A 24,877-nucleotide genomic window follows, 5' to 3' on the forward strand; every position below is an offset into this window, starting at 1 on the left:
AAGAAATTTATTTTATAACTTACTCTTGCTCTGGGAGGTGAAAATGAGGAAATGCATGCAAAATAGTATCTGCTTTATCATCAAAATGCATGTCTTCAGACCTTCTTAAAATGAGAGCAAAATCATCTGATATTTTCTGAGCGGAAAAAGCTGTGTGACCTACTCTCCATAAACCTTCCTGAAGAGGCACGTTGCCCATTCCATTACAGCAAAATATTGGGAGAACAACTATTTTCTCATAAGTATACGTGTTCAGTAATTGGAATTTAAGAGAGGTTTTGAATGTGTTTTGTTTTTTGTTTTTCAACCATATCTCCTGGTGATTTAAAATAGTACCTTTAGTGTCTTTTAAAGAAGCAGTATGTTATTAAAATAGGAAGCTGGTTTTTAATGAATGGGTTCCTTATGTCAGAATGGGAATAAAATTTGCTTCTTGTCCTAAATTCAACTTTTACTAATCCATATGAAAATTAAGAGAAATATTTCACAAATGGATAGAATAGTTCAGTGCTATTTTGCTGCCCTGCACAGTGGAAGAACGATAATGTTGATATTCTGAAAGACAAATACTCTTTCACTTCTGGAGCTCTAGACAAACCAGAAAAGAGCCATTTCTCTTTATTCTTTATTAACAGACTGGCTTTTGCAGCATTGGCTCTAAATTGGAACCAAGTACAGAGGAGACCAAGTAAAGAATGTGCAAAAGGACATTTCATTATGTCACCCTTAGGACTTAGCTAGACTCCCAGGCAAATGAGATTAAAGGCATGTGGTTTGTCAAATAGCATCATTCAGAAACTGAAGAAGCAGTATCTGCTGCCTCCCATATCTCTTTCTGTTTATATGGAGATTGAAAGATTGTTACCAGCAATAAGACTTTGTACTCCATATTTAATGATGTCTCCTCCCACATCTCTGAATTGTAAGCAATGAAGTAATTCATGCATTTCTATGATCTTATATTTTTGTGGCCTGGACACTTAGCTCACAGGCCATTAATTTTCATGGCTCATATTGAGGTTTCCAGGCTTGTCAAGGGAATCCCATTAAACTTGGAGATAATTTTGTCCGCCTAAGGTATTCTTGTGCTCTTCAGAAATGTGGCCTATACCAAGTCCTAGACTAGGATGCTTCAGATCCAAATTAGATATTGACTTGAACCAAAACCTCAGACCAAACAAGCTCCAACTTGTCTAGTGCAGAAGCTATTTCCTTGGGAGTCCATAGAGGATGCTATGAAGCGCAGCTGCAACGTTATGTTATTGAAATGTAATAATTAAACTAGACTTTAAAAATCAGATAGCAACTGCCTTTAATATCATTACTCATTCCACAAATTACTCATAATATGAATGAATGTTTGCTTGCAACAGCTAAACATGGTAGCGACAGTGAAAAATGAACTTAACCTTATACAGAAAGATACAGAGCTAAGCTACAACATGAAGAGACTTTTAAGTCTTTATTAAATTGGATAAATTAATTTGAATTAAGATAAAACATAGTAAATTTTAACTTAAGTAGTATCAAAATTTTCCTGTTGAAACATTGTACAACCTCTCTGTTTATGCCTCAGCCTCTTCTCTTTGAACTCATTGCCTCATTTCCATTACAAATGACAGAGGACCAGAAGTTCCAAGGTTCCTGAAAATAGGTAGATGGATAGTGGCGGAAAAACCAAAAGGGCTACATCAGGAGCTTACAAAGACACCGGAGGATTCTCAGCCCTTATAAACAGCTTTCCTGCAGGAGAAAGTTCAGTCAGAAATCACATCTCTTCTTTGACATTACAATGAATAAGTTGTGAGGCTATAGGAAATTTAGTCCTTATGCTTACAGTCATAATTACTAATTAGATAGAACCATGATCGTTGTGTGAGAGGAGGTTGCAGGACTTTACCATGCTAATCAAGGGTGTCATACTTATGAAAAGGCCATATTAATAACACTCTTCTCATCCATCCACGTTCTGGATCTTCATCACTTTCAGAGTTTGCATGGTGTTTGTTGCTTCAAGATACCTAAAGTGGGACTGTGAGAGTTTCTACACCTAGTTTAAGACATCCATTGTGTGCTTGTTTCCAGTCACATCAGCACACAACTTTCATTCAGCAATGTCTTCACAGTGCATGTTCACATGGCATCTGGTGTGTTATCCACCTTGTGTGTGTTAGTGGGCAGAGTGATGGGCTCTAGTTTTACAGTTGTTGATTTTGGTTTTTTTTATTTGAAATGAATGTTGTAATATTCATGAATGTAATGTAATGTTCTTGTGTTTTGAAAAGTTATAAAATTGTCTGTGCAGTATCTGTGCTATGAAGTTATCTACAGTAACTTGACAAACAGAAGCAGCCCTTCAGAATTGTTGAAATACTGGTATTTCTTCTTTACTTGTGGTCCAGCTTTCCTCAGAGGAAAAATCAGTGCAGGTAGTTACCCAGTAGTGCCACAGAGAGCAAAAGTAATGAAGGAATGCTACTTCTCAACTTCCACAAACTATGTTCAAAGTACTTTGAAAAAGTGAGAGGCAAAAAAGAGCTTCTGTGGATCTCTTATGATTATTTACATTTGGTTATCAGTGAGAGAGAAAAAAAACCCTAAGTTCTAGAGTATTAGAACTAGTAAGTTCTTTTCACCTCTACACAGTAAAAGTGGTGGCAAGAGAGGTTTTCTTGCCATTTACCCAAAAATGGTGGTTCACACTGATAGCAGAATGATATCAAAAGATCCAGATATGGTTATAAGTTTAAAACATATTCTGATAACCTTTGTATGTCCAAGGCAGATTTTTCTGGTTTCCTGTTGATGGCAGTGAAAAGAGCATATGTATATTTTTTTTAAATTACTTGTTTGTTTTTCATTTACTTATGAGTTAAATCTTAAAAAAAAATGTTTTTCCCTTGCATCTAAGGACAGATTTCTTTTAAATGGATAGCCTGGCCATCACCCATCTATTTTATTGAAGTATATTACCCTTACAGTTGCACATTTGGTTTGTACTTACTTATCCTTGCATGCTGGCTCTTATATCTCTTTCTAGAGAGCCAAATGCATTATTAACGGTTGGGTTGCTTCAGGACATAAGGAAGTGCATGAGCTTGCTAGTAGAGTTCCTCCCAAAGGAAGAACTGAAGCTATGGGATTAAGTGCATCCTTAAGAGGAGGATGGTGATGATTTTACAACTGTAGTACTTACTGTAGTCTAACATGTTGATGATTAAAAAAAACAGAACAAACTCAAAAAAAGACTGTACCTTATGTCCACTTAGTGAGTTTGGGAATCGTTAGAGACCTTTTCCCTGTATTACTCAACCCCATAGCAGGGTGCAGCAGTTTTGGGGTAATTTCTGGAGAAAGAAGTCACACTGTGAAGCAGTCTACATCCACAGTCAGTGCTAGCTGTCAATGCTGTTGTCAACTTTTTAAAGGGGGACTGAAGATGAGTGGAGTTTTTTTTCCTCTTCTGCTTTTATGGTTCATTTTTCCAATTCAATGACTAGTTTTAGAAGGTTTTAGAGAAGTGTGCGCTGTAGTTACTACTGAAGTGCTTGATTTTCCAGAACTGACTGGAAAGCGGTCCATTTCTTTTGGTCTTTTGCCTCATTCCCTGGACATTAGTGCCACATGCAAGCTTACAGTAGGTACTTCATCTACAGGGGCTGTAAGTGCAGTAAGCTAAGTCAGTATTTTGGGTGGGTTTAGAAGATGTAGTTCTTCCTGATTATATCAGTGTAAATAGTTGTTTATAGACTTGCTTCTGGTGATAATCACTGTGGTAACAAAATATTTCTAAACTACTTACAGCTTTTCAGCTGTCACATGCTTGTGAGGTGAAAAAGAATATTTAAGGACGGGGAAACAGAGAAAGTCAGAGGAGACGGTTCATGATTTCCTCAAGGAGGTGAGGAAGCTGTAGCTCCCATTCTCCTTTTGCATAAATCTTAACCTTTCTTTTATAGTTCCCTACAGCTGGGTTGGTATTGTTCATCTCTTTGAAAAATACCAGCACTATTTTTAATAATAGTGTGTGCATGAAAGAAGTTTTAAATTTAAAAGTAAGATCTGTAATGAAGTATAATTGAACATTTTGACATTTTGACACTGTCTCTCGTAACATCCTCCTTAGGAAACTGAGGAAGTGTGGACTAGACGAGGGGACAGTGAGGTGCATTGAGAACTGGCTGTATGACAGGACTCAGAGAGTTGTGATTAATGGAGCAGGGTCGAGTTGGAGGCCTGTAACTAGTGGTGTCCCCCAGGGGTCAATACTTGGGCCAGTATTGTTTAACGTATTCATCAATGACCTGGACGAGGGGACAGAGTGTATCCTCAGCAAGTTTGCTGATGATACCCAACTGGGTGGGGTGGCTGACACCCCAGAGGGTCGTGCTGCCATCCAGCTTGACCTAGACAGGCTGGAGAGCTGGGCAGAGAAGAACCTAATGAGGTTCAACAAGGACAAGCGTAGGGTCCTGCACCTGGGGAGGAAGAATGTCAGGCATCAGTATAGGTTAGGGGTGGACCTGCTGGAAAGCAGCTCTGAAGAAAAGGATCTGGGGGTCTTGGTAGACAGTAAATTATCCATGAGCCAGCAATGTGCCCTTGTCACCAAGAAGGCCAACGGAATTCTGGGCTGCATAGGGAAGAGTGTGGCCAGCAGGTCAAGGGAGGTCATTCTCCCCCTCTACTCTGCACTGGTGAGGCCACAACTGGAATACTGTGTCCAGCTCTGGGCTCCCCAGTTCAAGAGAGACAGGGAACTACTGGAGCGAGTCCAGCGTAGGGCAACAAAGATGACTGAGGGATTGGAGCGTCTCCCTTATGAGGAAAGGCTGAGAGAGCTGGGACTCTTTAGCCTGGAGAAGAGAAGGCTGAGGGGAGACCTTATTATGGCATACAAGTATCTAAAGGGTGGGTTGAAGGAGGATGGTGCCAGACTCTTTTCAGTGGTTCCCAGTGACAGGACGAGGGGCAATGGGCACAAGTTGGAACACAGGAAGTTCCGTTCAAATACGTGGAAAAACTTCTTTACGGTGAAGGTACCAGAGCACTGGAACGGGCTGCCCAGGGAGGTTGTGGAGTCCCCTTCTCTGGAGGCTTTCAGGACCCGCCTGGATGCAGTCCTGAGTGATGTGCTCTGGGCAATCCTGCTTCAGCAGGGGAGTTGGACTAGATGATCTCTAGAGGTCCCTTCCAACTCTGAAATTCCATGATTATCGCAGTTTTCATACAGAATGTGAGCATATTGCCCAAGGTGAGTATCTGGTCTTGCAAATTACTCTTAAGTAAATTAACTTGCTAAGGAGTACCCTGTTATCTATATGATCTACTGTTATGCTTGACAGAATGAGGAGTTCATGGCCTATGTAAAGTTGCATATACTTTTATTAGTCGCAAAAAAAATATTAAAAACTATATGAATATAGTTCATCCTGTAACATGGCATGGAAAAAGAACTAACCTTTTAGAAGTTGTGTTGATTGCTAGTGTTTTGTTTTATGCAAGTCTGACCTATGAAGTTAGAGGATTGAATTTAATTAAATAGGGCATATGTACTATGCTTTGAATTCTGGGATTGATTTCAAAACAAAATTGTAGGAATGTCTAGAAGATGGTATACTCAAGAGGTGACACAGCTCCATAACATTAGTATTTAGTGGAATAAAATCCTAATACAGCAAAAAAATACATAAACAGTGTGAATGATGGTATTTTGTTGTTCTGTGTTTTTTTAACCATCACAGTTTCAAAGAACATTTGAATCTTTAAGAAATGTATCCAGTAAATCTGAGCTACAGAAAACCTACCAGAAGTTTCGAAAAGATCTGGAAAATCTGGATTATTTGGCATACAAACGTCAGCAGGTAAGACCGTGAAAGCTCAGAGGGAAGACATAGAATACTGGGCATAAACATGGTGGATGGTAGAACTGATGGGTTTGATAGAGTTCTTGTTCTATCAGGAGGGTTTTATGCTTCCTGTAATGTCATCGGGTAAGCCACTAGGTGGAGTGACAATTCTACTTAATGCATATGATGTTGGACTGCATGGGTTTTGATTTCTTAACAGAGAGGTAGGTAAAGCAAGTACATGAGCCTTTGCAGACTATTAAACTTTGCATTAGCACATAACTTTTTTTTTTTTTTTTTGTTAAAGGGCATAAAGGTACTATTTGGATTTTTTGACTAAACTAAATCCACATAAGTTAATGGAATCAAGCGTTGACTATGCATAAAAAACACTCACTTCTTTTTCTCCTTTAGAAATGAATTTATATGGATGGCTAGATTACATAAAACTTTGAAGCGTGTGTGGTCTTTGACTCGTGCTTGCCAAGATCAAGGTTAAGTTGCATTGTTAACATGTATTTAATGTTGGACATACTTATCCATGGCTTCTGTGAAAATGTCAGCTCTCATAATAGGTCTTCACTTCTTTTTTGTGTTCTTGGTAAAATAACACTGCCTCTTTCATAGCATACTGATGAAATGCTCTAATATTTCTGGGGGTTGTTTTGGTTTGTCTTTTCTGAATTCTGTCGCTTGGTGTCAGTGTTGTCAAACACTTCATTTGCTTGGGGGCAGATCACTTACAGTTGTTTATATCAGGTAATTGATTAGATGATAGTTAAAAATTAGGAAGGGGCTCAGTGATGGATGGTATCTGAACACATTAATATTTGATTCTTGAGATAGGGAGGTCAGGGAGCAATTGGCTTGGGTGAGTTTCGGTGTGGTGGGAGCTGTTATTCTGGTAGCACTATAGGATAGTTCTTTGCGCCCTCTGACATGGGAGTGCCAGCAACCAAAAGACAATGTTTTAATTGGCAACTAATGTGGGTTTATGTTATCTGATCTGATAATTATGTCAAACATAATAAATGTCACATTTGCAAGGGCTCAGAGAGCATTTCTGAGCCAGGGAAGTATAAATTCTATAATTATTTCTCAGGCAGTCATCACACTTTTATTGGGAGTAGCTTTCTCTAGTCTGAATTCTCACTCTTGACTTTGCAAAATTCCTGATTATTTCAAGTGATGTATGACTGGTTCTCTAGCAGACTCAAATACGCTTCAATAACATACTTCATTTCACCCTGAGCAGGGCATCTTTTCTCCTGTTTTCTGATCTTCACTACCCTTCCCATCTCAATACTTTGCAGTTTCAAACCATTTGGAGAATCTCAACATCCTTGTTTAATATCAGGCATGCATCTATCTCCCCGCACTCTTTCTGCTCTATATTTAACTGTGTGGGCAGAAGCTTTTGCATTTGGAGGTACTAAAGGTGTATTAGGTGTTAAAATCACTTCCTGCTTTCAGTCACAGAACAGAAGATAGGCTGTTCTATCTTCTGTTCTGTGATCCAATCTTTCTAAAATGTTGTACAATGCTATTAAGAAAATAAACTAGGCAAAGGCTGAAATTATTAAAAAAAACCAAACCACAAAACAACCCCCAAAGCAAAAACAAAGCAGGGAGACTAGATATGTTCTCCGTGTCTCAGTTAATTTGCATTGTATACTTGATGAGTAGTTTTATGGTTTTCTTGAGTAGTGTTTTACTTGGTTTTGATACTGAGATTTTCGTCTCAATAGAACTTGGTTGGAGAATCTTCAGTGAGGCACTTGAAAAGGTGACATATCTACTTATTATAGAAGATGCTTTGAATTGTGTCCTGCTTTGAAAAGAAAGTGATCTCTCTGTGAAAGATTAAAATTTGGTTAGATTACTATGCAAAAACCACAGACCTGGATTGGGACTGGAGCTGTTCTGAGTTTGTGACATTTGTATCTGAGTTTGTGGAGTGTGCACATTTAATTGATAACGACTTATATGCTCTTTTATTAGATTAAGGGTATATTGATAGCCCCACTGGCAAAATGTTGAGTCACTGCCATCTGTTTGCAGACAAACAATTGTATAAAATATGAATATGAATCCATTCATGGTAAAGCAAGTGTTTTATGTAGTCAAAGTAATGAATATTTCTTTTGAATTAAATATGGTTATCTGCTTCTGTCCTTATTTTTTAGATGTAAGACATAAAATCCAATATAGCAATGTAATTCTTCAGTGGCGAAGTCTACAGGACAGATGGGAAGTTAAAACTGTGCTTTTTAAAGGATGTTTAAAATGACCCACGTTGACTGTGATTTATAAATATAGACCAAATTTCTATGAGTGGTAGAAATACACAAGAGGCAAGCATGTTTGGGATGATGGCTTATACTAAGTAGTTTTAAACTGGCAATTTTTAGAGTGGGGTAGAACGTCTTGAATTTTCAGATAGCCAGCAGATTTCCAACAGAAGTGTCTCTTTAAAATAGGCAGTGAGGTCAAGAATTCAGTTCTGCCTTTCTTTATAGAAAACCCCCAAAGTTGTTAGCATATGTTGGTCAAACTTCGCAGAGCTTTCAGATTCTTATTTTGCAAATAGGCTGAGTGTATATATGAGCTGGCATGGAACTGGTGAGGGTGGCTAAATTCTTTGGTGGTTACAGAGGAGGAAGATGGGAAGCTCTTGGAGCTGGAGACTTTAATGTTGCAAAACTGAACTATGTGGATGATGTCTATTATCTAGTGGTCAAGAAGCTCTTCACCATCCTTCTGTGTCCCAAACGCAATATGAAATTTTGAATCGCATCTGTATGCCAGGTCTAGTTACTGTTGCTGTACTGTTGTTGTCTGTGATGAACTCCCACCATATTCAAGTCTGCTCCCAAATATATTGCTGTGTGTCAGAGCTTTCCTTCTTACTGTCGGTTAGTGGAACACACACAAACAAAGCATTTATACTGAATGGTGGAATGTAGGCTGACCCCTTGCAAATGTCGATAAATGATGCAGGTGAAGAAATGCACAGGATCTGCTTACACTCAGGTTGTGGTTGCTTGTTTGGCCAAGCTAAGTGCTGGCAACTGCAGACACATCCACAGCCCTGGCATGAGCTTCATGTTCCTGTGCCTGTCACTCTTCCCATTCTGGCATTTGTGTAACCCTGCATAGAGATGCTTTGGTGTGCTAAACTGACTTAAAATTATGCTCTTTTTGGTGATCTTATTTTGTTGCTCACTTAGCACTCCTCTTCCCAATCCAGATGAATGTCCGTTCATCCATCTAACTTGCAATGACCTAATCTTTCTGCATGCTTATAGGGTTAGGTTGCATCCTCTAGAGAAGTTAGTTTGAATTGAGAATATCAGTTTATAGCCAGTCTGCCATTTTGAAGCCTTCCAGGAGATTCCTGTCTCCAAGAAATGTAGTTTTTCTTTCTTGTCCAGCAGATAGTTTGGCAATTCCTTTGAATTGAAACAAGCTTTGCATTTCCTTGATAGTGACTGTGATCTGTGACATTTGACTAAAAAAGAATAGCTCTGTGCCACAATGAGTAGTAAAACTGTTCTCTTACTCTGTGACTTATTGGAATGTTTCCAATAAGAGTTAAGTAAGCTTTACACTGAGCCTTTTTTTGTATCAACCTAAATATTAACACATCTGCAATATGAATATTTAAAGGGGAAATGAAACAGGACAAAAAGGTAAAGCCCTTTGGGTTAAGAGGGGCCTCAGTGATAGATCCCAACACTCTTCTTGGGATCCTGTAGTAGGTGCACGCTTCCTTTTTTTCTTATATGGGACCTTGTTCCTATTGAAGAGAAGCTGTCTGTATATTGTTCAGCTGGAACAGTACTGGTTTAAGGCCATGCTTTACAATGATTTTACTGTAAAGTAATTTCAGGATTGTTGGGCAATAGCTACAATAAAAAATGGAATTATAATCAAATTCAGTGGTATTTAGCACCTGTCAAACTGAAAAATTATTGCAGCTACTGCTGCTGTTCTTAGTGTTAACAGTGCCTTTAGCACGCCTGTAGCAGTGCTGACTAATTCAAAGATGTTTAGTTTTTGCCTAGAAGTCTCCAGCAATGTGGTAATCTAACAGTTGACGACAGAATTTACTTCATCTGCAAACATACACAAAAGCAGTATCCTATTGTAAAGGTATGTTAATTTAAGGTTTACTGATTTGATTTTGATTGTATGCCCTCAAGGTAATTATGTGTTAAAGGACTGAATCTACGTGAAACCATTGTGGTTGTTCCATTTAAAAATCTTTTTAGGACTGCTTCCTGATGATCGTTGCATTTAGAAATGTGTTTTAAGAAGTTGTGTTAGAAACTGAAGGAGTTAAGGGTTGTATCAAAGATGTTTATGGGGCACACAGTAATTTACTTTGCTTATGGGAAATAATGTTTCCAGGAGATGGACCATAACGCTTAACCGGTTTTACTTCAGAGCAGTCCATCATTATCAGTACTGCAGTAGTCTTCACGATCATATAGGTCAAATTTACATTTTAAAATTCTTAATTTTGGAATGAAGATTTGTTTCTACAGTCAAATGGTATTTCTCTTTGTTAAAATGGAGTAAGTGCACTTTTATTCTCTACCTTTTGATTGTTCACTTTGCTTTTTAAGATGGCATTGTGTTGAGCATGAGATTTGTTTACCAAAGTGCTCTACTCCAGAAACTGGAGCCAAGTTTTCATAAGAGATTATCACCTATCAACTGGCAGGTTTATTGTGTGACAAACACTTTTAAAAATATGCTGAAAATTGGAGGGAGTTCAGGGTAGAGGTGAATTATTTGTTGTCAAGAAAACAAGCATTATGATGGAAAACTTAAGGAGCTCAGTCATTGTAGTTTATCTGGAAAAGGTTATGGCTTGGAAATATCACAAATAGAGGTAGTTAACTAAATCTTTATTCTACTACACAGAAGTATGACAAGATGCAATGGGTGGAAGTCAGAAAAATTTAAACCAGAAAGCAAATGAATGTTTTTGACAATTAACTAGTGAAATGGCTTAGTTAAGAGGTGCAGTATATTAATCGCTGCCTTTCTAAAAGATGTACAGAAACTGAGATGCAAATCAAAGGGAATTATTATGGAAATTTTTAAGGCTTGTGCTATTCAATGAATTTGAAGGAGAATTCATATTTTTTTTTTCTAGACTTAAGAATGATAGCACATTTGGTTGTGTATTTGAGGGTAAAGGCAGAATTATGTCTTTTGAATTGCCATCCTGGACTAATAAATGGGTGAGTTTGTTTGCTTTTGTACTTACCACTCTGCCACTGTCTATTATTCTGCAGGGTTGGATGTGTTGAGTTCTTGTTTACGAATTTTCAAACAAGCCTAGCACTTCACTTTAGAGTAATTTTAAAGACATGTGGGCATTTGATTCCCATAGGCTTTTCTGAAAATGCCTTCTTTCCTTTCCTTCTTTAATATTTCGTTGCACAATTTAAATTATAAAATGAGATTATAGATTGCGTTTCCAGTATTCTAGCTTATTGTCTCCATTTGACATAAGAACAACTATCTATCATGTTGTTGTGTAATTAAAATAATTGATTTATGCATTCATTTAAAAAAAGCAAACAACAAATCAGTCTCAGTAGGTGCAAGTGAAAAATTATGACAATTCTGTTTTCAGCCACCTGACATTTTTGATAGTTCCATGATTATAGCTCTGTCATTTAACCATTGCTTCTGTTTGTCCTGTGTGTCTATATGGTTTGCTTAGTGGGTGAAGAGGTTTTCCTTTCCCCTGCCCACTGTAAAATTCCCCTGTTTACAATTTTTTATTGTGTATTTGGGGCGGTGGGTGGAAGACTTTTGAGTCTCCCATCAACTTTACCACTGCATGCACCATAGTTTTAGAGCTCAGCTCTTCAGTTGGATTTGTCTGACTGTAGTGCTACTCTTTCATGATTTTAAACTGCAAGCGGTTCATATCTCCATGAGTGTAATTTTTCTAGCTGTGCATGGAAGCCAGACCTCTGACAAAAAGTCATACCTTTGCCATTTGAAGGAGGGTGAAATCAAATGACAAGGGGAAAAAAAAAAAAAAAAAGAGATGGTAGAGAATTTCTTTTAAAAAACAACTCTTCGGTAGCTTCTGTGTGGGGTGGGGTGTGTGTGTTTGTGTGCGTGTGGCTTAGGATCTGGTGTGCTCACTGTGCAGTTTCACGAGGAGCAGACGGAAGGTTTTGCTGGTCTTCTCATAGATACATTTTTTTACTTGCAGAAATCTGAGCATTACGAAAATTAGGTAAAACAGAGAAGAAACCTTGGGGGGGGTGTGTGTGTGTGTAAACCAGGAAGTATAGTTGCCTAGTTGGTCACATTTGCGTCTAAGTGCCCGATACTTGTTCTGTGGCTAGTGCTAAAGCTGCTTGATGCTGATGGCTTCAGAATCCAGCCTGATGTTAGTCGGTGTGATGAGGGAATAACAAGAAGTTGATTTTTAGTAAGTAAGTTGAAGTGTCACTGTAAAGGGGTACTCTAATTTAAAAAAAAAGAAAATTTTGCTGAAAGTTGAACACTGACAAACTGAATACTGGGTGGAGTTCCTCTTTTGGACCAATAAAGTTGTATCCAAAACTCAAAGAGGAACCATTTGCACCTAATTACTTTTTCCACAGCTGTGATAAATGGATGAAATGTAAAGAACGGGGAGGTTTATTTTTGTCTTCCAAATGCAAAAAGAGAGCAGTTGTCACCCAAATCTTGCCAAAACTCCAGCCATGAATGTCAAAGCATAACTGTCTTGCATGTCTTTGAAATATTCTCATGTGAGCTAGTGTGTTTTGGAATTTGGGGGAAATGGACAGAATTCTGGTTTATCTTGCATCCAGGATGAGAATTATGAGAAATAATCTCTTTCCCCCTTTCATATAGTCTGTGGAGGATATAAGTAGTGAGTATGTAAAGCCTTCAGCCTCCAAGATATGAGGAGTCAAACTGTTATCTGAGGTGCCAGTGACAAAAAACCCTTAAAACTTTGATATTAGAATGGAAATAAAATTAAAAAAAAAAAAAAGGAAGTTCTGAAATGGTTATATATTTTTCAGGAATAAAAATAGTCGTGCTGTAAGGAGGTTGAGATAGATGTGTGCAGCTTATTCAGACCTGGTTCTCACTTTCTTGGGAAAACAGAAGAGGGCTAAAAAGGCTCTGCTGGGTCCGATCTTTCCAAAGCTCAGTCTGTTGTTGTGTCTATGAAACTGAGCTACTGTTTACCTGTGCCCAGAAGGTCCTTAGTTTAAGTAGAAGTTTCTAGTCTAGTCTTGTCCCTGATAAATATATCTAAAATGTCTTGGGAGCCAAGGATGGATGATGCTTTAAGCTTAACCATGGAGTGCCCAGGTAATTTAAAAACAAACAAACAATACAAAATTGAGTATAACAGTAGGAAGGAAATTATGTCTTCAGCTAGGAACTAAATTATAGTAACAACTACATAAGTAACACTAAAAGCACGTGACTTAAAAAGCTGATGAAGAATTTAGAGTTCGTGCCACAGGGGACATGCAAGCACCACTGATTTTTGTACCTGAACATTTGGTATGGTACCATATATGTGTCCTGTATGAATTTTGATGTTTGGATATTTTATTTCATAGGTATCTAGTGGCACAGATTAGAAACCTATTCTTTCAGTAGACTAGAAAGAGATTCTTCCCCATGCCTGCTCCAAATGAAATATACTGATACTTCAGATAATATGTTTATTCTAATGTGGGACAAACCCAGAATTTGTGGAATGTAAATGGGATCAGCCTCTAAAGAGAACGGTACTTACTGATGGAGCAGTAACTGATAATATGACAATTATGGTATTCTGTTAGGCAGCAATGCCCTGTCAAGGAGCTAACAAAACTGTTTTTATACAGCAGGTCTGAGGTGAGCCTTGAAAGAAATAAAGCATTTGGGGTTAATAGTTTTTGATTTCTCAGGAGAGTTTATTTAAAAAAAAAAAAAGCAAAGTATTTGTCAAGTGTATTTTAACAGTTGACATCACTGGTAAAGCACAGTTAAGTAGTATAACTCTGTTGATGCTAGATGAAGCTGTGCTGCATGCTAAGCTCCCCGGGCCACTTTTTTAAAAGCGGTGATTCATTACCCTGACCCGAGTTAACCAGCTGCTAATCACTCATGTCATCGTAATGAATTCCTGTCCCACAGTCCCTCAGTGCTATGGTTAGTGGCGACACTAGTCTCTCCTTGCTGCTTCCCATTTACTTGCAAATGTTGACCGAAAGGATTGGCTATTCCCTAACCAGGACCTTGTAGAGGGCGGCTTTAAGAGAGCTCACATCATCTGCTCTAGTCACAACCGAGGAAGTAAGAAGTAAGGTGGAAGGAAGGAAGTATGGTGAAAAAGATTGGTATGGTGAAAAGATGGCAGATTTTCAGTGATGAACCAGGTAAGGTTTCAGGTGATAGGTTAAAGTGGACACCTTTAATTTCACTCTGCTGCTCTTGCTCTCCAGCAACACTTCAGTGGGCAGTTAAGTACAAGTAGTGAAAAATGTAATTTTGCAGATAGCATGCTGCCTTCTGAAGTAATAGTAGCTTTTGATTGGTCTTCAGGTATAATCCATAACAGTATGTTTTAATTGTTTAGCTCTAATCAAAGATGTGGGAAAGCAGAATGTCATTTCTTTCAGATATAATCTGCTCTGCAAGCAGGGGTGTCCTTGATGGACTTTTTACTACAGCTTAATTTGTACCCACCAATGGGCCAGAGTGTGGCTGTTGTAGCTGCCCGCAGCACCAGTAAGCCTGTTGTGGATTACGCAGTGTGATGATTAAAGCAGGACCTTGTGTAGCAGAGCGGATGGAAAATGGTCAGATGAGAGACTACTGGAGAACCACTGCCATACAAGCCAATATTTGGACTTATTTCTCTTTGGCTTATATCAAGAAAATACAGTGCAAATTTGGGATGATGCAGAGATTCAAAGTGGAAAGATTCAGTGCTCGAAAGAAAAGCTAAGTGATTTAGAATTAATCTGATTAAATCCGTGAGCCTTATTTCTTCAGCCTTTCCTAACGCTGAAGGCTTTCCTATTGCTAACTTTAAAGTGGTATTGGATTTTCTTGAGCAGAGAGTGTAAGATCAGGTCGCTACCCTAATGATTAGGATTTTTAAAGAAAAAGGTGTTCTCTGAGCTGCTGAAGGGGCAGTGACATTAACCAGACTGAGGTACGTATGTTGAGAACTCGGATTAGAGGGTGATTTGACAAAGTGACTGCTTACCCTTATTTCAGTGATAACTTTTCTGGCTTAAATAATTCGAGTTCCTCATGCTTGCAAAGAAGACAGAAATAAAGAGCATCTGATATGGAGGAATAACTGTGGGTGGGACAGATAGAGCGCTCTCACTGTAAAGTGGATTATATGATTTAGCTGAGAGTAAAGGTGAAATAATGGATCTGTGTATTAAAATGCACAAAGGAATAATTCTGTGCTACAGAGCCTAGACTCTCTGAAATGGCAGTCATTACCTGTGACATTTCTGGTACTGCTGGAGTTGGTTGGATTTTTTTTTTGATTAAAAGTTATGTTTAGGTCTATTTTTATTTTTTTTTTAAGAGCATGAGATGGACAGACTGACTTCTATCCAAAAATAGTATTTGCTCCAAATTCAGATAGAAGTTCCTGTTCTATTTGATTTGTGAGGCTTAAACCAACACAGTCTAGTGAGTTTGATATTTGTAATTCTGGGTAATGTGTCTCTTCTCTTGACAAAGGTATTTCAAAGTGCTTCATTTTCTGGTCCACTACAAAATGGGAAACATCGTGAAATCTCTGGGACGATTTTAGAATTACAAGTGGTTACTAGCACTTCTGGTCAACAAATACAGGAGAAATCAATGTATTGCTGTATTAAAGTTATGTCTAGTGATCCAATTTTTAATTACTTACCAAAAGTTAATTTTAATTACTTACCAAAAGTTAATTACTTTAAACAGATGACTTTTAGAAGATTGGATTGAAACTAACTAAAGACAAGATTCTTGGTATATTGGTCTGTTTGTAAAATCCTAACAGCACTGAAGTAATCGCTTTGGTAGAATTTAGCCAGCCACCAAGACAATTCCATTCTTTGACCTTAAAATTATAAAAGGTATACTTTCATACCTCCAGATGCTGATATCAGACAGGCACCTGTTGCTGTGGACTTTGGAAATAAACACATTTAAACTGTTTCAGCATGCTCTAATACTTTATAAGACCACAAAGAATTGCAAACCACCCCACTATCTTCTGAAAGTTGTCTGGGTTTGCTTCCTTCTGATAATAGTCATGGCAGTCCGAGCTCACCTGGAAGTTCCTGGCCAGTCAGTGTGGGTCTGCATTTTGGGATATCGCATCGGGTTGTCAGGCAGTTTCTGTAGCTGAAGAGACACCACCTTTCCTGGAGAAAAAGGAGACAACAGTGCAGTGGCTGCACGCTCTTGCTTAGTTCAAAACATGTTGAAGGACTGTTCTCCTGCTTCGTTCAAAACATGTTGAAGCACTGTTTCCTTATAGATACAAAATTGTGCTGATCTTGCTGCAGCGAGAGGCAGCCTGCTTCTCTGGGCATACAGTGCATCAGGTGATTGACAGTGGTTTGCCTCTGGGCTGATTTGCCGGGCTCTGAGCCCCTTACGCAAGTCCAGAATACACGCAGAATGAAACATGGAAGCTATGTTTCAGTGTGACTTGTCCCCTTTCTGATCCATGGCTGAACTGTAATCAGTACAAATTTTGTCACCTGTACATGATCAGCTTCGTATTCATGAATTCTCTCCATAAGAGAGTCATAAATTTAAAAAAAAACCTCTGGATGAGTTTATGGTGCCTAATAAGATAATCCCCATGTTAGCCAAAGTGTACACAGTTTTTGAGAATAATTGGAAATGGCAAGAGAGCAGTGCTTTGAGAAATCACTGGGTATGAGAAACTGGGCGTATTTCAAGTTTATATGACATATTTTCTGATTAATGGAAGCTCCTTTGAATAGAAGATTACTTTTTAGTAAACTTCTGTTTTGAGGAAATAAACAAGGATGATAAATGATCCACTTTTTGCAGGGGACTTCTTTTATATTGTCCTGCCTGATTCCAAATAATACTTTTAGTCCAGTGTCTCTTTCACGGTCGGTATCAATAGATCTATATAAGCCAGGTGGTCTATGGAGACTGTTTTGAGAATTACCATCTTAGGTTGCCTGCCTTCCATTTTATTTTATTGACTTTAATACTTAGTTTCTATATTCTGAGCTGACTTTATTTATACTGGTTTAAGTCTGAAGTAGTTTCAGGAAGTTAATAGTGTTATAAACTTAAACCAATATAGCTAAGGTCAGAATCTATTCTAATTGGACAAGAGCAATTTCAGTAAATTAAATGTTTTAAAACTAAATTGCTTGCCTCTTTCTTACTTTGAAGCCTAGCTTTGTTCACTACCAGCACACAATTCATGTGAATTGTACTCAGAATGAACATTAAGAAGACACAGCAGTATTACTATTATTGTATAACTCACTTTGAGATAATGGAAAAACTTTAAAAATTGTTTCTTTGGTGACATGGGTAGACTTGTTGCACAGATATTTTCTATGCAGAGAGTACCAAGGTGGTGTGTGAGCATGTGTTTTGTTTGGGTTTTTCTTTCGGAGTGTCTGTGGTTGTAATTTATTTCCTTCTTGAATAGTTTTGTGTTCAGGAGAGACACAAAGCATTCTACCTTTTAGAAGAGTCCAAAAAGTCGTAGAATAGTGAATCCAACAGAAGTGGGAAGAGAGAGTAAACAAAGAATTGAAAATACAAACAAAGAGAAGACAAAGTACAGCCTCAAGCTTGATCACAATCCTTGTTCATGATTGTTTCTCCTTCCAGTTATTCTGGCCAAAAAATTTGGTCTGATCTTTAACAGGATCAGATCATATTTGTTTCATATATGTGTGAAGCTACATGAACATTGGTGGGATTGCTTGTTGAAGACATTTGGTAGATATCCTTTCCTGTTTTGCAAAACTCCAGTTAGGACGGAGAACATTAGGGAGGGAAAAGAAGCAGCAGTAATATGGAGAGGAAGGATGGATGACAAAGAATCAGAGGAATTCTCTCTTCTCTCTTTTAAGTGCTATTTTGGGGCAATCCAAAGTGTGCCTGTGGATATGGAAGTTTGTATGTGTTTTCTTTGGTTGTCAATAAGAGACATTTGCATTAGAAAAGTCTAGAACATGAGAAAAGTCTAAAGATAAGTGTAAATGTCACCAGAGAACCTGTGAACTTTCAAGCCAGGTGCTAGGTGGGGGGACATGCTCTTGGAAACTAAGGTTGTGCCTGATGCCCTTGTGCCTCAGAGCCATGGAAGGGCTGTGGTTGTGGAGTATGCAGGTCTTAAGACCTGCTTCTGCTGTGCATAGGCAGGTTGGGAATACTTTCTTCTCCTTCTTGTTTTCTTAAATGCCTTTTTCCACTTCTGTAAAAGAGTAAATTATACAGTATTCACGATCTTTTAGTATTTTTCCCTTTTTGCTAAACTGTGATATTCTACCTGGAGAGCAAAATATATTCTGTTGGCTGTTCTTATTTGAGCAATACTTCTAGTTGTGCGTTGAGTGCTGTGTAACTTGTCTCAGAAACAGGCAGGGAAGGTCAAGTCCTTCTATGTTCAAAAAGCCATCAGTCAGATTAAGTATAAATTAGGTTTCCTGTGGTTCAAACTGCATGTCAGGAAGTTATCATTAATGTATCTTAGAATGGAGAGAGAAGTAGCTGACGAGCATTTGGAGGAATCATAGAATCATTTAGGTTGGAAAAGACCATTAAGATCATTGAGTTCAGCTGTTAAGGTAACATTACCAACTCTACCACTAAACCATGTCCCTAAGTGCCACGTCAAGGAGTGTGTCTTGGGGACTGTGTTCATCTTTTGTGGCTCTGATTTTGCCTGATTAAAAATATTTTATCAATGGAGACTTTACGTGATACATATGAGAACCAACACGTAGTTTGTTTTAAGCAGTCGGCACACTTTGGAAGGAATGTCTTATTGTTTGTGTCAAGATGTAGCTAAACTATCCCAGGGCAATCTTAAAAATTAAATTGGGCTGAAAATAACAGGGTCAGTTATTTGATGACAGAAGTTTCTGTGATTGTGGCAATTTATTCTGTGTACAGAAACAAAACCTGTTCTTCCTAGTTCTGGTAAGTCTTATTTTAAAAGAAAAAGAGAAAGTACTAAAAAAATTAAAGATGTTAAGTATAGCTGGAGTATATGTGATTAACAGAGAAACTACATGCAAAACTTTTGCAGGAAAGATGAGTGTTTTGACAGGTGTGGTACATCTATCACAATACCTGTCTCTGTCATTAAAATAGTATTTTTCTTTTCTGCTTTTGTTTGCTTTCTCCATTGTATCTGGTATTTTAATTTTCTAAAAACAATGATGTTGCATGCATCAATGGGATTGTGGTCTTTCTGACTTGTATTCTAGTCTGTCTCCCCTAGCTGATATGCTGTATTGTTTGTAAGATTCTGAATACTGGAAACGGATCATGAACTCATCAGGAATCACTTCCAGCAAATAAAAGTGCTAAGCTCTTCTCCATAGACCTAGTCCTACTGTATTTATGCCAGACAACTTTGAACCTGGAGCTCTGCCAGTAGACAAGGTCCCTGCAGTCAGAAGCTTTCTGCCTTCTCTTTGGAAACCATATCCTCTTTTATAATATGTTTAGATAAGAACCTTGGGGTAAAGATCCTGCCATACCGTATGCATTGCACAATGCCAAAAGCATCCAGTGCTTAAAATAACTATCTCTTTAAAAACATCATGATAATGCTCTGGACTATGAATGTCAAGAGGCTGTGGACCAGACAATAGTCTGGGTCTTCCTGGGCTTGCCCTGGCCGTGTAGAATGATTTTTCACACAGTGCTATTTTTTTTTAAGGGAAAAAAGTCTTAGCTATCTTGATTTTGGGATACTTCCTTCTGTTTCCTGTTAAAAACCAGATGATTATTTTTTTCTTGAGGCACCTTTTTTTCCTACCCCACGTATATTCCTCTCCCAGACTCCCAGTCTTTATGTTCCTAAGTGATTGGTGTATAAGGAAGGAGGAGAATATTAAAACAAAAATTATGTAAAAAAGAATGTGACTAGACCACTACACGTGCGGAACTCTGCTAACAAGGTGCTTAACTTGGACATGAAGAGCAACAGGATGTGTGACAGAGTGTGGCACTGATTCCAAGCACCAGTACTTTACCTTGCTTTGAATAATTTTATTCGGTTCTATCCTTAAATGCGCACTTTTAGCCCCTGGTGTCTCAAGTATTAGTTGACTATGTTTCCAGAGCTGAGCTTAGGCATAGGTTACACTAAGCAGTTGGCTGAATGAAGGGTTGTAGTATTCCCATCCTCTCTGCCTGTGCTTCAGGTTGTATCAGGCTTTCCCTGTGAGGCTGGGTTATTTCTGTGTACCAGACTCTGCTTTTATTGTATCCCCCAAGACCCTGTGGAACGCTGCAGCATGCAGTTGTGTCTTGGCCTTTCGCCTTCCTTCTCTCTCTGTTCTCACACAGCTCTCCAAAAAGGGCTGACATGATATATTTTTCTGCATCCTGATGCAGGGCTACTGTGCAGATCTGCATGGATCTATTTAATATGGGAAAGTTCAGTGATGCTAAAGGTGTACTATGCACTCTGTAGTGTTTTATGTAGCTGGGTGTGAGGGGGAGGAGTGGGGTAGCAGATGTACTCTATAACTTTCTGAAAGCGGGTGGAAGGGAGGTCCTTCAATGTTTTTTGTGACACAGAATGTGTCTGCCTGCCCCTTGCGTCCCTGTCCTTGTGCTGTTCTTAGGCCTTGGACAACACATCCAGTACAGCTGTGGGAAATCTGAAAGAGGCAAGTGAGAACTCTGTTTTGAGACTGGATTGAATGTGCTTTGGGGAAACTTTTGCTCACAGGACCCCAATAATTGATTACTTCTAGTGCCTTCATCCATCTACAACTGTCTGAAATGCTATGGCTCCCTGCCAGCTTCATTTCCTTAGGACTGACTGTGCTGAAGACCTGATCTTGGCCCTCGAATGAGGAGGACAAAATAGGCTTGTCAAATGAAAAGTATTTGTCTGCACTGCTGAGAGCATTTAGGACTAACGATGCTCACCTGAAATGGGCCTATTAGGAGTTTTTTGTGTGCAACAGTTCTAGAGAGAACTGCAGAAGTCTGGCAGGAGAAAACTAAGTGTTTGTAGGCTACAGAACACAAAATTTACTCACACAAAACAACAGTGATCTCATGTGCTAGATAGCTAGTTGATAATTTCCTGTTAAATTCTAATTATTTGTCATAAAGAAAAGCAGTATTTCTAGTTTTCAACCTTCTTTTTTGTGTCTTTTACTCCACATAGCAATGATGGGAATAAAATCCAAAATGCTACTTTTTGGCTCTTAGCAGTCAAAGGGGGTGAAGATAAATACACAAACAGAGTTAATTGAAAACTGCTTAAGAGCAGGCGATCCGCAGCAACGAAGCACTGAAACAACAAACTTCATCAATTACAAAAGACAACTTAAAAATCTTTAAAATCTGGCAGGCCAGTTCACAGCCTCAAAGTGATTTCCTGTTACAGGCACACACTATATGTACTTACAATGAAAATGGAGCACAAGGATGACTTAACAAAGAACACTAGTTATTTTCTATAAGGTTTATATATCATATGTAAAGTTTGTTATCATGACTCTTCTTCTGATTTTCACCACTTAAGAAATAATTTCCAGATTCTATCAGTGAACAGAGTTTTGATGAATACAACTTAGAGGTCAAACACAGGCTGCTGGTGATATCTCTCTCTGCCGCGCCCCCCCGCCCCCTTTTTTTTCCTTCCATTTACCTGTCTGTTGCTGGGCAAGCTATTTAGCCTTGCCAGTAAAGTGTCAAAGCAAATCTGATTTTTGTTGCTGTTGAACTACCCATAAGACACATGTCCAGGTGAGGGAGAGAAAAATATACAAAAGAAAAAAAGATACCAACCAGCATGGGTCTTCCTGCTGCCACTGTTAGAACCAGCTATTACATGTTACTCTCTCCTCTCAGTAAATCGCTGCACTGAAGGCTGTAAGGAAATGAAATACATCAAGGTTCCATCTTATTTCTTGTATGAATGTAGTTGTGCTAAAATGAATGTTCTTAATGCTGAATGAGAAAAACAATCACAAGCCTAGATGCCTCTGAAGATAAAATAGAAATACACTGAAAAATCTGCTGTCTTCTGGAAATTAATACATGAACATATAAACTCCCTGGTGATCTAATAACCCCTAAATAAGCCAACACTTTTTCCACTAATGAACTAAAACCACCTTTTTCTTGTATATATGTATTATTAGTTATGGAGTTGGCCAGGTATTTCATGTTGAAGTAGTATGATAGGAGAAAAATGTTCCATCCTTAAATTAAGAGGGTCCTTTTCTTGCGGAATTGCCTTTCAAGGGCATCAGACTAACTAAATTCAAGCTATTAAGACATGGATACTTTAGGTCTTAAACTGAGGCATTGAGCTGAATTCAGTACAGCTACAGATATAATATGAGGAGGGGGAAAAAAGGAGTAGGCTGTATTCAGAACATGGAGAAAGTCTGAAAGGGGGAGGCAACAAAGCAATTATTAAAACTTGCATTGAACAGTTATATCAAATGTTAGGCTTTTTTTGCTGGCACCGAGTAGTCTAAAGAATGTAGTGGCCCCTGATAGCTTCTTAAATTCTTAAGAACATTCTGTTTGTACTAGTACTCCTGGGAAAATATTCATGACGTATACTATTGCTTAAACTCAAATCATTCTCATTCTTCTTGGTGGCTAAGATCTGGTCCTTTGGAGTTCATGCAGATAAGTTGTCTTAAGGCAGGTTGCAGAATACTAGAAATACCAAAAATTGTGCTCCTTAAAGTAGGCAATACATTTGCTCAGTGCTCTAAATGTAGTAAAGGGCATTTGTTTGTGAGGAACTGTATTTTATCTTTATTTTGCATGCAGGTGTCATTCATGACTGTGTGTTGGTACATTGATGTTAGACTACTGTTTTGCTTTGATGCAAATGAAGTGTATTTGATATCTTCTAATTGTGATCTTTCTCTCTGGAAGTGCTTCAAATACTTTGTAAGACTATATGTGAGACTTCTATAAATTAGGAAGTAAGGGAGTCAAAATATATATTAACCTCATAAATTGGTGTTGAGGAATGACTGTTATTTCAAGAAGAGGTGAATGCAAAATAAAAACAGGGAGGTTTTTCGTTTGTTTTCCCGTATCATGGAGCATACAGTAATTAACACACTGAGTGGGGCAACAATCTGCATTACAATTAGACAAGAGAGGAAAGCAGCAGTCTTAAGTTAGAAGACTAGACCAGCTAAAGAGATAAAATCTAGAAGCCTGTTGCAGATAAGAACATAATATATTTTGGATGAAGATTTTACTGTCACTGTCAAATTCCCCCCAGCTAACTCTGTTTAGGCCAGAGTGTTTACAGCACGAATTACAGAAGGAGCTTGTAATATACAAACTTGAAACCACTTCTTCAAATATATGTTACAACAGAGTACTGAGATCCAAATGTTTTGCAGCATTTAGAATATAGTTTCTTCACAATGATGCACTCTCAAAGTATTTAATGATGTTTATATAGCCTTTGGTTTGTAACCCTACTATATGTACAGGGGTAAAGAGAGGTGATAGCCTCCTAGTATAGCAAACCAGAGATGTTTGTGCTCTGGAAATGGTTCCAGCTCTCTGTGTGGTTCCATTTATTTCTTCTATGATTTACCAACTTCAGCTTCACCCGTTAGTAAGTATCTGACAACCATTTGCATCATCCACTCCACTAGTAAGGGTTTCTTTTTCCTGTGCTGGCATGTGGTAGTGCTGTTCTGCCAGAAGAGTTGGGGGCTGCTTGTCCTAGAATGTTTTGCTAATAGGATGAGTGCATTTGTGGTTTGTTTTTTTGGTGGGACAAAGTAAGTATTTTTGTACAGGCCTCTGAAATTTTCAGAATATGAATGCTGCACAGCAGGTCATTGTGATAAAGTAGTATGCATGCTTGTTATAGTTTCTTTTATATGGCTGTTATGGGATACTGGTTTAGGACAATACAGAGAAAAACGCCTTTCTTTTTCTCTGCAACTTGCGTATTGTATTTAGTTATAAGGTTTTGGTTTGGTTTTCTCTCTATGTTCCTGTTGACTTAAAATGATTAAAAACATTCTTGGGTTTGCTTGCCCACTCCGTGATCTGCAGGAGTCTGTGGCCAGTAGACTTACTTCATAGCTACTTGCAGTGAAACTTAAAATTATTGAATGAAGTGTTCTGATTGCCCTTGATATAATGTAGAAAGTACTCTTGGATTTTTCCAAATTAATATTGCTATTTAAATGTGAGTGGTTTGTGAGTGGGGGCAAATGTTTGTTTTGTGTGAGTGAGTGATATGGAAGAAAAAGTTCATGCTTGTATGTTTTTAGACTGGGTCGTTTCTGCAGTGGAGATGGCAAAACAAGTAGATTTGTATGAATATAAAGTATCATAAGGGAGTGGGGTTTTTTGTAGGTGAAAGATTGATTTTTTTTTTTTTACTAGTCATCTACTTGCTTGTAAGAAAGTGATTGTGTCTTCATTTTTATGAGAACTATGAGAAACTTGAAAGTTGTAGGTGTACTGTTTCTTGATACTAAATTTGATTGTCAGATGTTAAACTGTTTGCAATTTTTATTTTTCTATATTTACTTCAAAGTTTGTTGAGACTGAAGTATGCCTGTGTCCTGGAACTGAATGACTGAATATTTTCAGAAGTAATTTGCATGTTCGGATGTGGTATATTTGATTTCCTTACTCTGTGATTCGTGCATATGCATTTCTTTTTGTATTCGGCAATCACATGAAATGTGTATGTGGGGGTTTTTATGAACGTGGAGAAGATTGCAGCCATCCCTTCTGAGGACAGCCTAACTCTGTTA

The 24,877-nt window shown here is 38.2% G+C and overlaps 1 protein-coding gene across 3 annotated transcripts in view; it reads left to right on the plus strand.

The window, feature by feature from the left end:
* CTNNA3 (catenin alpha 3) overlaps positions 1-24,877 on the plus strand; it is a 533,166-nt gene that overhangs the window by 37,926 nt on the left and 470,363 nt on the right. For all 3 annotated transcript variants that reach the window (XM_054204553.1, XM_054204552.1, XM_054204554.1), the window contains exon 5: positions 5,745-5,864. In XM_054204553.1, coding sequence (XP_054060528.1) covers positions 5,745-5,864 — 120 coding nt within the window. The remainder of the gene's footprint in view (positions 1-5,744; positions 5,865-24,877) is intronic.

This window comes from Rissa tridactyla, chromosome 6, assembly GCF_028500815.1.
Source record: "Rissa tridactyla isolate bRisTri1 chromosome 6, bRisTri1.patW.cur.20221130, whole genome shotgun sequence".
In the NCBI taxonomy this organism is placed as follows: Eukaryota; Metazoa; Chordata; class Aves; order Charadriiformes; family Laridae; genus Rissa; species Rissa tridactyla.